The sequence below is a fragment of the Bufo gargarizans genome, chromosome 4 (genome assembly GCF_014858855.1).
Source record: "Bufo gargarizans isolate SCDJY-AF-19 chromosome 4, ASM1485885v1, whole genome shotgun sequence".
Lineage (NCBI taxonomy): Eukaryota > Metazoa > Chordata > Amphibia > Anura > Bufonidae > Bufo > Bufo gargarizans.
Window position 1 is genome coordinate 297,565,377 of NC_058083.1, and position 12,943 is coordinate 297,578,319.

At 41.5% G+C, this 12,943-nt stretch overlaps 1 protein-coding gene across 1 annotated transcript in view; it reads left to right on the plus strand.

Moving 5' to 3' along the window:
* Window positions 1–10,630: 10,630 nt before the first annotated feature.
* The window catches only part of LOC122935387 (G-protein coupled receptor family C group 6 member A-like), a 30,119-nt gene continuing 27,806 nt past the window's right edge, over window positions 10,631–12,943 (plus strand). The window contains exon 1 of the mRNA XM_044291158.1: window positions 10,631–10,728. Within this exon, the coding sequence (XP_044147093.1) occupies window positions 10,646–10,728 (83 nt within the window). The 5' untranslated portion in view covers window positions 10,631–10,645. The remainder of the gene's footprint in view (window positions 10,729–12,943) is intronic.

The window sequence follows — 12,943 nt, forward strand, 5'->3', positions numbered from 1 at the left end:
CTACAAACCAGATTCCCAAAAAGTTGGGACACTAAACAAATTGTGAATAAAAACTGAATGCAATGATGTGGAGATGGCAAATGTCAATATTTTATTTGTAATAGAACGTAGATGACAGATCAAACGTTTAATCTGAGTAAATGTATCATTTTAAAGGAAAAATACGTTTATTCAAATTTTCACAGTGTCAACAAATCCCCAAAAAGTTGGGACAAGTACAAACCGGATTCCCAAAAAGTTGGGACACTATACAAATCGTGAATAAAAACTGAATGCAATGATGTGGAGGTGCCAACTTCTAATATTTTATTCAGAATAGAACATAAATCACGGAACAAAAGTTTAAACTGAGTAAATGTGCCATTTTAAGGGAAAAATATGTTGAATCAGAATTTCATGGTGTCAACAAATCCCCAAAAAGTTGGGACAAGGCCATTTTCACCACTGTGTGGCATCTCCCCTTCTTCTTACAACACTCAAAAGACATCTGGGGACCGAGGAGACCAGTTTCTCAAGTTTAGAAATAGGAATGCTCTCCCATTCTTGTCTAATACAGGCCTCTAACTGTTCAATCGCCTTGGGCCTTCTTTGTTGCACCTTCCTCTTTATGATGCGCCAAATGTTCTCTATAGGTGAAAGATCTGGACTGCAGACTGGCCATTTCAGTACCCGGATCCTTCTCCTACGCAGCCATGATGTTGTGATTGATGCAGAATGTGGTCTGGCATTATCTTGTTGAAAAATGCAGGGTCTTCCCTGAAAGAGATAACGTCTGGGTGGGAGCATATGTTGTTCTAGAACCTGAATATATTTTTCTGCATTGATGGTGCCTTTCCAGACATGCAAGCTGCCCATGCCACACGCACTCATGCAACCCCATACCATCAGAGATGCAGGCTTCTGAACTGAGCGGTGATAACAACTTGGGTTGTCCTTGTCCTCTTTGGTCCGGGTGACATGGCGTCCCAGATTTCCAAAAAGAACTTTGAATCGTGACTCGTCTGACCACAGAACAGTCTTCCATTTTGCCACACTCCATTTTAAATGATCCCTGGCCCAGTGAAAATGCCTGAGCTTGTGGATCTTGCTTAGAAATGGCTTCTTCTTTGCACTGTAGAGTTTCAGCTGGCAACGGCGGATGGCACGGTGGATTGTGTTCACTGACAATGGTTTCTGGAAGTATTCCTGAGCCCATTCTGTGATTTCCTTTACAGTAGCATTTCTGTTTGTGGTGCAGTGTCGTTTAAGGGCCCGGAGATCAAGGGCATCCAGTATGGTTTTACGGCCCTGACCCTTACGCACAGAGATTGTTCCAGATTCTCTGAATCTTCGGATGATGTTATGCACGGTTGATGATGATAGATGCAAAGGCTTTGCAATTTTTCGCTGGGTAACACCTTTCTGATATTGCTCCACTATCTTTCTGCGCAACATTGTGGGAATTGGTGATCCTCTACCCATCTTGGCTTCTGAGAGACACTGCCACTCTGAGAAGCTCTTTTTATACCCAATCATGTTGCCAATTGACCTAATTAATGTTAATTGGTCTTCCAGCTCTTTGTTATGCTCAAATTTACTTTTTCCAGCCTCTTATTGCTACTTGTCCCAACTTTTTTGGGATTTGTTGACACCGTGAAAATTTGAATCAACGTATTTTTCCTTTAAAATGATACATTTACTCAGATTAAACGTTTGATCTGTCATCTACGTTCTATTACAAATAAAATATTGACATTTGCCATCTCCACATCATTGCATTCAGTTTTTATTCACAATTTGTTTAGCGTCCCAACTTTTTGGGAATCCGGTTTGTAGCAATAAGAGGCTGGAAAAAGTAAATTTGAGCATAACGAAGATGTGGTAGACCAATTAACACTAATTAGGTCAATTGGCAACTCTGTTGAGTGTTGTAAGAAGAAGTGGAGATGCCACACAGTGGTGAAAATGGCCTTGTCCCAACTTTTTGGGGATTTGTTGACACCATGAAATTCTGATTCAACATATTTTTCCCTTAAAATGGTACATTTTCTCAGTTTAAACTTTTGTTCCGTGATTTATGTTCTATTCTGAATAAAATATTAGAAGTTGGCACCGCCACATCATTGCATTCAGTTTTTATTCACGATTTGTATAGTGTCCCAACTTTTTTGGAATCCGGTTTGTATATTGGAATACTGTACAATGAATAAGAAAAGTAGGACCATATTCATTCACATTCACTATGTATACAGAAGCATACAGATTCCCTATTGGATTGCTTTGAGGACCCCTCTGACATTTCATGGCTCAAAAGCTTATTCTCCCCTAGTGTCATTGCTATGTTGTGGGACTAATGAAGCATGCAGAAAAAAAAACCCTATATAAAAGTCAAAAGTACACAAATGCATAATAAATGAGCTCTTAGATGAAGTATGGAGTACAAATGAAATGTCTACGTATGTTAACAGAAGCAACCATGTGCCACAAAAATGCAATGTTTAGTAAAGTAAACCACAATGAAGTAAAATAGGAATAATTATTATTTTTTTTAAACATGAGCAAAGCTTCAGACTCTCGCTCAGCTTGGCTTATTTGTGAAAAGACCAGGTCCAATCATAGCTAGAAGACATTATCTGAAAGTTTTTGAAAAGTCTCAGTATCAATATTTCATAATATTTATTCCTTAACATCTACTCCTAGCTGAAAACTGTAAAGCCTCCTGCTCACATTCCGTTTTTTCATTCCGTATATGGACCGTATACGGAACCATTCATTTCAATGGAAAAAACGGAAGGTAATCCGTATCCCTTCAGTTTCCGTATTTTCGTTCAAAGATAGAACATGTCCTATTATTGTCCGAATAACGGACAAGGATAGTACTGTTCTCTTAGGGGCCAGATGTTCCGTTCTGCAAAAAACGGAATGCACACGGATGTCATCCGTATTTTTTGCGGATTTGTTTTTTGTGGACTGAAAAATACTGAAAAATCTATACAGTCGTGTGAAGGAGGCCTAAAACAGCCCAAAAACATATTTTTGGAATAACATATTTACATTATTTATGCATTGTCTATTTAAAAAGAAAAAAGTACCCCAAATACTACTATTCTTTCCATTATAATAATAATAATAATAATAATAATAATAATAATAATAATAATCATCATACCTAAAATAACACAGCTTTCATTTCTTTTGAATTTAATTTATTTTTATGTCATCAGAATGGACATGTAAACAGCAATCATGACCACATTGCCTTTTCATTTCTGATATTGCTATTGCTTGTACTGTCAACTTTATATATTTATTTTTATGTAACTGATATTATAGTTTTACATGAGAAAAAAATGTACAACGAACTAAAATAAAAGTAAATGGTAAAATGTCTATAATTATATTTTTCGTCTCATATTATATGGTGGCTAACAAGCTCAAATATAAAATACCGCTTATTACTATTGTTATTATTAATAAAAAATTAATTGCATTATTTGACATAATATATTGATGTTTGGGAGTCATATTTAAGAAGAATATTGGGAATATGGCGGGCACACTGATTTCTTTGGAGTGTCTTGTGCTCCGTGGTAAGAAACATTCCAAATACTGTAATTTCAGAAACCAAGGCACACAGGAATGTGGTAATTATTTATTCTTTATCCATTCAGCAAATAAGTATAACCTTGGCCAACATCCAATCCCTGGACGTTGTTCATGGCCTGTAGAGTAAGCAGAAGGAGTATATGGTGATTGCGCTACTGGGGGAAGCACGAGATGCCAACTGCACAGCATGCGTCATCCAGCCGTGTGATCACTATATATTCCTTCTGCTTGCTCTCCAGGCCATGAACAAGGTCCAAAAATTGGACCAAATTTTGGTCACAAAAATGTTGTCTGAGGTTGTACTTATTTACTGGATGTATAAATAAAGAATAAATTACTACATTTGTGCCTTGGTTTCTGTAATTACAATATTAAGATAAGTGTCACAGCTAATCTATAATTAAGTCAAGGTTAGGGCTACATAATAGCTGTTGTTCACACAGAACTAGCAGTAAAATTACAACAACAAAAGTCATTGTTTCTGGAAAATTATGCAAAATTCGCAAGGTCATTAACATGCTTTCAATGGGGAAACTTTCAGGATGTCACTGCTATATAGGTTTATTGTGACTGGCTATTGTGTAGTTCTGTGGCCATAAACAGGGCTGCATCTACCAAGAGGCAGCTTAAGGCCCCTTGCAGACGAGCGTGTTAGGATTAGGTCCGGATGTGTTGCGGATGTGTTCAGTGATAACTGCGCGATTTTGAAGTCAAAGTCATTCAGTTTTGCCTGTGATCACGTTCAGTTGTTCATTTTTTATCTCGCGGGTGCAATGCGATTTAATGAGTTTTGCACGCGTGTGATAAAAAACTGAATGTAAACCAGAAACATCTCTTAGCAACCATGCGTGAAAAACGCATCGAATCCGCACTTGCTTGCGGATGCGATGCGATTTTCACGCAGCTCTATTCACTTCCATGGGGCTTGCATTGCGTGGAAAACGCACAATGAGGAGCATGCTGCGATTTTCACGCAACGCACAAGTGATGTGTGAAAATCACCGCTCATGTGCACAGCCCGATAGAAATGAATGGGTACGGATTTAGTGCGGGTGCAATGCGTTCACCTCCCGCATTGCACCTGCGTGGAAATCTCGCCCGTGTGAAAGGGGCCTTATTCTACCTAATTCATAACTAAAATCCCAAAAGCTTTGGATTTTTTTGGCAGACAAATGTTTGTGAAATTTGTGACAAATCTGTGTGTATATATATATATATATATATATATATATACACATACACACATAGTTCTCTGATAGTGACTGAAAGCAGAGAACAACAGTGAGTGAGTGCTGTATTATTTATATATATTCTGTACTTCTCTATTAATAATAATATTAGGAATAAACTGTCAGCTCTTTTGAAGAGAGTGCCTGAGGATCTTTACTTGAGGACCCAAGGCACACTTGGGATTGTTCTGGAGGCAGTCACTCCTCCAAATGACCCCACCGATGTATTTCAGGCCCTAGAAAACTGGCGCTTATATCGGAACATCAATGGGCCACCACCTAGGGCTCCTCCACAGATACCCATCAGGCCTCCCCACTACCCTCCTCCTTGCCAAACATTTGCCCCTCCACCCCAACAATATGGGCTGCAATAAATTGGTGTCAAATCATATATGCACCAAGTTTTCTCCGCATCTCAGGCTGCTCCACCCCAGCACTTAAGACCCTCTTCTCAGGACACTTACCAGCTCTCTCAATGTGAAGTTCCCCGGCCACACCAGGACATTATTATAATTTGCAATTATGTTTGTAAGGCCTCCTGCACACGAGCGTGTGCGCCCCATGGCCATACAGCACGAACACCGACAGTGGGGCAGCCGCAGCGGATCGCAGACCTATTCACTTGAATGGGTCTACGATCCGGCCTTTCCAATGTAAGTACTTATGGCATGGAGACATTGTAAGGCCTCTTGCACACAAACGTATTTTCATTTCTTTTCCGTCCCTTGTTTTTTGATTTCAATGGGTCCGCAAAAAAAATGGAAGGTACTCCATGTGCATTCCGTTTCCGTATTTCCGTTCCGCAAAAAAATATAACATGTATTATTGTCCGCATCACGGACAAGGATAGTACTGTTCTATTAGGGGCCAGCTGTTCCGTTCCGCAAAATACAGAATGCACCCTGATGTCATCCGCATTTTTTGCGGATCTGTTTTTTTGCATACCGCAAAATACATATGGTCGTGTGCAAGAGGCCTAACTGTGGCTGGAAATAAGAAAAACTTCCCAGACACCTGATTTGCCTATGTGCCAAATTTGGGATCATATGTGTTGTTTGCGACTTTTTCATGCCATAATACTGTGTAGTTTAATGATAAATGAGGCCCATTATATTTATTGTGTAATTCACACAGTAAGGCTACATGCACACGACCGTATGTACTTTGCGGTCCGCAAATTGCGGATCCGCAAAACAAAATGGATGACCTTCCGTATGGCATCTGTTTTTTTTGCGGATCAGTTTTTTTTTGCGGATCCATTGTAATAATACCTATCCTTGTCCGCAAACTAGAAAAAAGTAGGACATGCACTATTTTTTTTGCGGAGCAACGGAACGGACATACTTATGCGGATAGCACACGGTGTGCTGTCCGCGTTTTTTGCGGACCCATTGAAATGAATGGCTCTACATCCTATCCGCAAAAAAACAGATCGGACACGGAAACAAAATACGGTCGTGTGCATGAGGCCTCAGTGTTAGGTCAGTGATTTCCATCAGTGATTTTGAGCAAAAACCAGGTGCAGCTCTAAACACAAAACAGGAGCAGATCTTTCCCTTATACCTTATGTCTGTGGAGGCTCCAATCCTGGTTTTGAGAGACAATAATTTTCTTTATTTTAACCACTTAAGGACCACAGGTTTATACCCCCCTAGTGACCAGGCCCTTTTTTACAAATCGGCACTACACAACTTTAGCGGTTTATTGCTCGGTCATGCAACTTACCACCCAAATTAATTTTACCTCCTTTTCTTCTCACTAATAGAGCTTTCATTTGGTGGTATTTCATTGCTGCTGACATTTTTACTTTTTTTGTTATTAATCGAAATTTAACGATTTTTTTGCAAAAAAATGACATTTTTCACTTTCAGTTGTAAAATTTTGCAAAAAAAAACGACATCCATATATAAATTTTTCGCTAAATTTATTGTTCTACATGTGTTTGATAAAAAAAAATGTTTGGGTAAAAAAAAAATGGTTTGGGTAAAAGTTATAGCGTTTACAAACTATGGTACAACACCTGTCATGTTTCCTGAGGTTCTACAATGCCCAGACAGTACAAACACCCCACAAATGACCCCATTTCGGAAAGTAGACACCCTAAGGTATTCGCTGATGGGCATAGTGAGTTCATAGAACTTTTAATTTTTTGTCACAAGTTAGCGGAAAAAGATGATTTATTATTATTATTATTTTTTTCTTACAAAGTCTCATATTCCACTAACTTGTGACAAAAAATAAAAACTTCCATGAACTCACTATGCCCATCACGAAATACCTTGGGGTGTCTTCTTTCCAAAATGGGGTCACTTGTGGGGTAGTTATACTGCCCTGGCATTCTAGGGGCCCTAATGTGTGGTTAGTAGTTTGAAATCAAAATGTGTAAAAAATGGCCTGTGAAATCCGAAAGGTGCTCTTTGGAATGTGGGCCCCTTTGCCCACCTAGGCGGCAAAAAAGTGACACACATCTGGTATCGCCGTACTTAGGAGAAGTTGGGGAATGTGTTTTGGGGTGTCATTTTACATATACCCATGCTGGGTGAGAGAAATATCTTGGCAAAAGACAACTTTTCCCATTTTTTTATACACAGTTGGCATTTGACCAAGATATTTATATCACCCAGCATGGGTATATGTAAAATGACACCCCAAAACACATTGCCCAACCTCTCCTGAGTACGGCGATACCACATGTGTGACACTTTTTTGCAGCCTAGATGCGCAAAGCGGCCCAAATTCCTTTTAGGAGGGCATTTTTAGACATTTGGATCCCAGACTTCTTCTCACGCTTTCGGGCCCCTAACATGCCAGGGCAGTATAAATACCCCACATGTGACCCCATTTTGGAAAGAAGACACCCTAAGGTATTCCGTGAGGGGCATGGCGAGTTCCTAGAATTTTTTTTTTTTTGGCACAAGTTAGCGGAAATTGATTTTTTTTGTATTTTGTCACAAAGTCTCCCTTTCCGCTAACTTTGGACAAAAATTTCAATCTTTCATGGACTCAATATGCCCCTCATGGAATACCTTGGGGTGTCTTCGTTCCGGAATGGGGTCACATGTGGGGTACTTATACTGCCCTGGCATTTTAGGGGCCCTACAGCGTCAGAAGAAGTCTGGAATATAAATGTCTAAAAATATTTACGCATATGGATTCCGTGAGGGGTATGGTGAGTTCATGTGAGATTTTATTTTTTGACACAAGTTAGTGGAAATATGAGACTTTGTAAGAAAAAAACAAAACAAACAAAAAATTTCCGCTAACTTGTACCCAAAAAAATGTCTAAATGGAGCCTTACAAGGGGTGATCAATGACAGGGGGGTGATCAGGGAATCTACATGGGGTGATCACCCCCCTGTCATTGATCACCCCCCTGTCATTGATCACCCCCCTGTAAGGCTCCATTCAGACGTCCGTATGATTTTTTACGGATCCACGGATACATGGATCGGATCCGCAAAACACATGCGGACGTCTGAATGGAGCCTTCCAGGGGGGTGATCAATGACAGAGGGGTGATCACCCATATAGACTTCCTGATCACCCCCTGTCATTGATCACCCCCCTGTCATTGATCACCCCCCTGTGAGGCTCCATTCAGACGTCCGCATGTGTTTTGCGGATCCGATCCGTGGATCCGTAAAAAATCATACGGACGTCTGAATGGAGCCTTACAGGGGGGTGATCAATGACAGGGGGGTGATCAATGACAGGGGGTGATCAGGGAGTGTATATGGGGTGATCACCCCCCCCTGTCACTGATCACCCCCTTGTAAGGCTCCATTCAGACGTCCGTATGTGTTTTGCGGATCCGATCCATGTATCCGTGGATCCGTAAAAATCATACGGACGTCTGAATGGAGCCTTACAGGGGGGTGATCAATGACAGGGGGGTGATCAATGACAGGGGGTGATCAGGAAGTCTATATGGGTGATCACCCCTCTGTCATTGATCACCCCCCTGTAAGGCTCCATTCAGACGTCCGCATGTGTTTTGCGGATCCGATCCATGTATCCGTGGATCCGTAAAAATCATACGGACGTCTGAATGGAGCCTTACAGGGGGGTGATCAATGACAGGGGGGTGATCAATGACAGGGGGTGATCAGGGAGTCTATATGGGTGATCACCCCTCTGTCATTCATCACCCCCCTGTAAGGCTCCATTCAGACGTCCGCATGTGTTTTGCGGATCCGATCCATGTATCAGTGGATCCGTAAAAATCATACGGACGTCTGAATGGAGCATTACAGGGGGGTGATCAATGACAGGGGGGTGATCAATGACAGGGAAGTGATCAGGAAGTCTATATGCGTGATCACCCCCTTGTCATTGATCACCCCCCTGTAAGGCTCCATTCAGACGTCCGTATGCGTTTTGCGGATCCGATCCATGTATCCGTGAATCCGTAAAAATCATACGGACGTCTGAATGGAGCCTTACAGGGGGGTGATCAATGACGGAGGTGATCAGGGAGTCTATATGGGTGATCACTCCTCTGTCATTCATCACCCCCCTGTAAGGCTCCATTCAGACGTCCGCATGTGTTTTGCGGATCCGATCCATGTATCAGTGGATCCGTAAAAATCATACGGACGTCTGAATGGAGCCTTACAGGGGAGTGATCAATGACAGGGGGGTGATCAATGACAGGGAAGTGATCAGGAAGTCTATATGCGTGATCACCCCCTTGTCATTGATCACCCCCCTGTAAGGCTCCATTCAGACGTCCGTATGCGTTTTGCGGATCCGATCCATGTATCCGTGGATCCGTAAAAATCATACGGACCTCTGAATGGAGCCTTACAGGGGGGTGATCAATGACAGGGGGGTGATCAATGACAGGGGGGGTGATCAGGGAGTCTATATGGGCTGATCAGTGGTTTATAAAGGGTTAATAAGTGACAGGGGGGTGTAGTGTAGTGTAGTGGTGTTTGGTGCTACTTTAGTGAGCTACCTGAGTCCTCTGGTGGTCGATCCGAACAAAAGGGACCACCAGAGGACCAGGTAGCAGGTATATTAGACGCTGTTATCAAAACAGCGTCTAATATACCTGTTAGGGGTTAAAAAAATCACATCTCCAGCCTGCCAGCGAGCGATCGCCGCTGGCAGGCTGGAGATCCACTCGCTTACCTTCCGTTCCTGTGAACGCGCGCGCCTGCGTGCGCGCGTTCACAGGAAATCTCGGCTCACGCGAGATGACGCCTATTGGCGTTAGTGTGACCTGGGAGAGCCGCCGCGATGACGCCTTTCGGCGTTAGCGTGGCGGCAAGCGGTTAAAGTATAGAAAAATAAAACCAGGTACAACGTTACATAAAAGCGAGAATAGTACATAGGTATTACATAAATGAATATGCAGATCAATAATATATCTAGCAAAATAGCTAAAATTGTTTGTATGTGACAGCACAAGTGGGGGGGGGGGGGGGGTGAAGATAAGTAGAGAGGTGAGTCACTGATGGAAACACTGACCAAAACACTGTGTGAATAAAGGCTTAACGCTTTGGCAACGAGACAACCAGTGTAGGTTTCTTTTCAAAGCACATGCTTGAAGGTGTTTTCCACATACAAAATTCCATATCAATCAGAAGACAATGACACACCCAGCAAAGAAAGTCCTACACAGAAAATTTCCTCTTCATTTCCACTACTAGTGCTTTAAAAGCATACAACCTGGAGACTGTTTCCACTTCTCATTTGCTCTGCATGCAAAGACACATCTTATAACCATGTATCTCAACATACATGCACTCATTTTCTTCTCATTCTTTGGAGTCTTAATGCCATGTGATGAGCAAGAACATCCAGTAGCTCGATTACCTGGGGACATAATGATTGGAGGGATTTTCCCAATTCACGAAGGAGTGACTAACTTATTAGAGCGTCCTTATGCTGATGGGTTTAACTGTACAGGGTAAGTACTTGTAAAATCATAATACAACTACTATGTATTAATATTAATATGGAGCTTCTTTTTTATATAGTCACTGTGACACAGTGAGAGGTTTTGTCTGGAAAAACAGGTATTTTCCTCCCAGCATGTGCTGCTGGGCTGATTTACAGCCAGGTGAGGTCAAATACCGGACCAGATTTTAAGTGCCATCCAGGTTTTGGCAGCACCTGGCTGTCCTTAAATAGGCAGCTAGTCTCAGAAGTGAGGTCTCTGTGTTGGGATCTGGGAGCCTTGTGTCTGGATAAAGGCTTGCTACCTGTTTGGCGTGAACACAGGCTAGTGCTGCTATGGTCAAGGACTCTTTGAGGCAGAATTGCTGCATGGTGTGAATTACCACCAACACCGCAAGGTGATTTTTTGTTTGATTATGACTGCTTGTTTTGTCACTTGCCTAAAGTGTGAATAAAACACTGAACTGTTTGATCCAAAGAACTTGTTGTTGCCTCTATACTGAGTCCACTAATCCTGTCTACCAGAGCGAAACCCCACACACATCACCTACAGTATTGTATTTGTAGTATTGATGGATAGATAGATAAAGCAATAGTACAGATGAATATAAGAAACGTTGTAATCTTAGAAGAAAAACATCTTGTTCTCCTCTTATAAGCTGTTTTCTCCCCCTCTCTTTCCTAAACTAATGGATGTATTATAATGCCTCCCCCTTTCAGTTGTATTGATTATCAGAAACATTTCCCTGATCATACAGGGAGATGGCTGCTGATAATTGGGTGATTCATTCTGACAAAAGATGTAATCAGCCAGCAAACAAGTGTTTTCTCTCAGTTATAGGCTGTTGGTGGCATAGTTATATGGCCAGTTATCAGGAACAAGCCTTCCCATGAATGCTTGTTCTTGATAAGTGGACCGAAAACCTGTCAGTGTAAAAGGGTCTTAACTTTCTCTCACTGGCTGCCTGCTCACTGAAGGATCAAATGACATCATCCCATAGGAGTCTATGGGAAGAGGAGGAGGAGTGAGGTGCAGTGAGAGAGACAAGCAAAGCCATGACTCAGCAGCTAACAGTAAGTGTTATATCTTATGTACTGTATGCTGCTGACTACTTCTTTATAATGTTCTATATGCTGCATCTGAGTGATTTTGAGTGAGAGAGTTAGGAAGCAGAATTTCTTGTCTTTAGAGGGAAGAATTATTAAAATTGTCCTCTGGGCTTTTTAAGAAATCTGGCCTTTTTTTCCATCCAGTTAACAAAATATGGTTTAGTTAGTAGATACTGCTCTGTTGCATCTCCGTTGCCACTGTCTCCACTGCACTCCACACAGGATGGGAGCTCTTCTGCTTGGGTCCAGTTTTGTTGGGTCCAGTTTTTTGCCCTTCTTCTTTTTAGGTTACATAATGCGTCTTGCCAAATGCCTCTTAATAATTGTGACGTATGTCGGCCTGTCTGTCAACTAAAATTTACTCCAGCCAGGTGTATTTGTATTAGTTTAATATCAGAGTTTTCTTGAACACACATTGTTAAATGGGTCATGCTGCTGAGGTACCACCTGCATCGTGCCTCCTCCTACCCACACCATGCCCACTGTTTTGGAAAATTGGAGAGTGTATTGAAAAAAGCTAAAAAGTCGCATATCTTTGCAAATTGTTGCAAACTGGCACTTGCAGGAAAATGTTTCACCTTTCTACTTTTTTGCGGATCTGTTTTTGCGGACCGCAAAATACATACGGTCGTGTGCATGAGCCCTAAGGCTACATTCATACAATGACGTCCGTGTGACATCCGTGTTGCATCCGTTTTTTGTTTTGCAGATCCACTGTAACAATGCCTGTCCTTGTCTGCAAAACTGACAATAATAGGAAATGCTCTATATTTTTTGCGGGGCCCATTGACATGAATGGGTCCTCATCCAATCCACCCAAAAAATATGGAACGGACACTGAAACAAAATACGTTTGTGTGAATGTAGCCTAAAGAAGACTTCATCCTATACAAACATAGTAACATAGTAACATAGTTTGTAAGATTTAAAAAATACATCCATTATAAAAATACATCCTATCCATCCAGTTCAGCCTGTTTATCAAGTTGATCCAGAGGAAGGCAAAAAAAAAAACTGAGGTAGAAGCCAATTTTACTCATTTTAGGGGGGAAAAATTACTTTCCGACTCCAATCAGGCAGTTACAATACTCCCTGGATCAACAACCTCTCCAGAA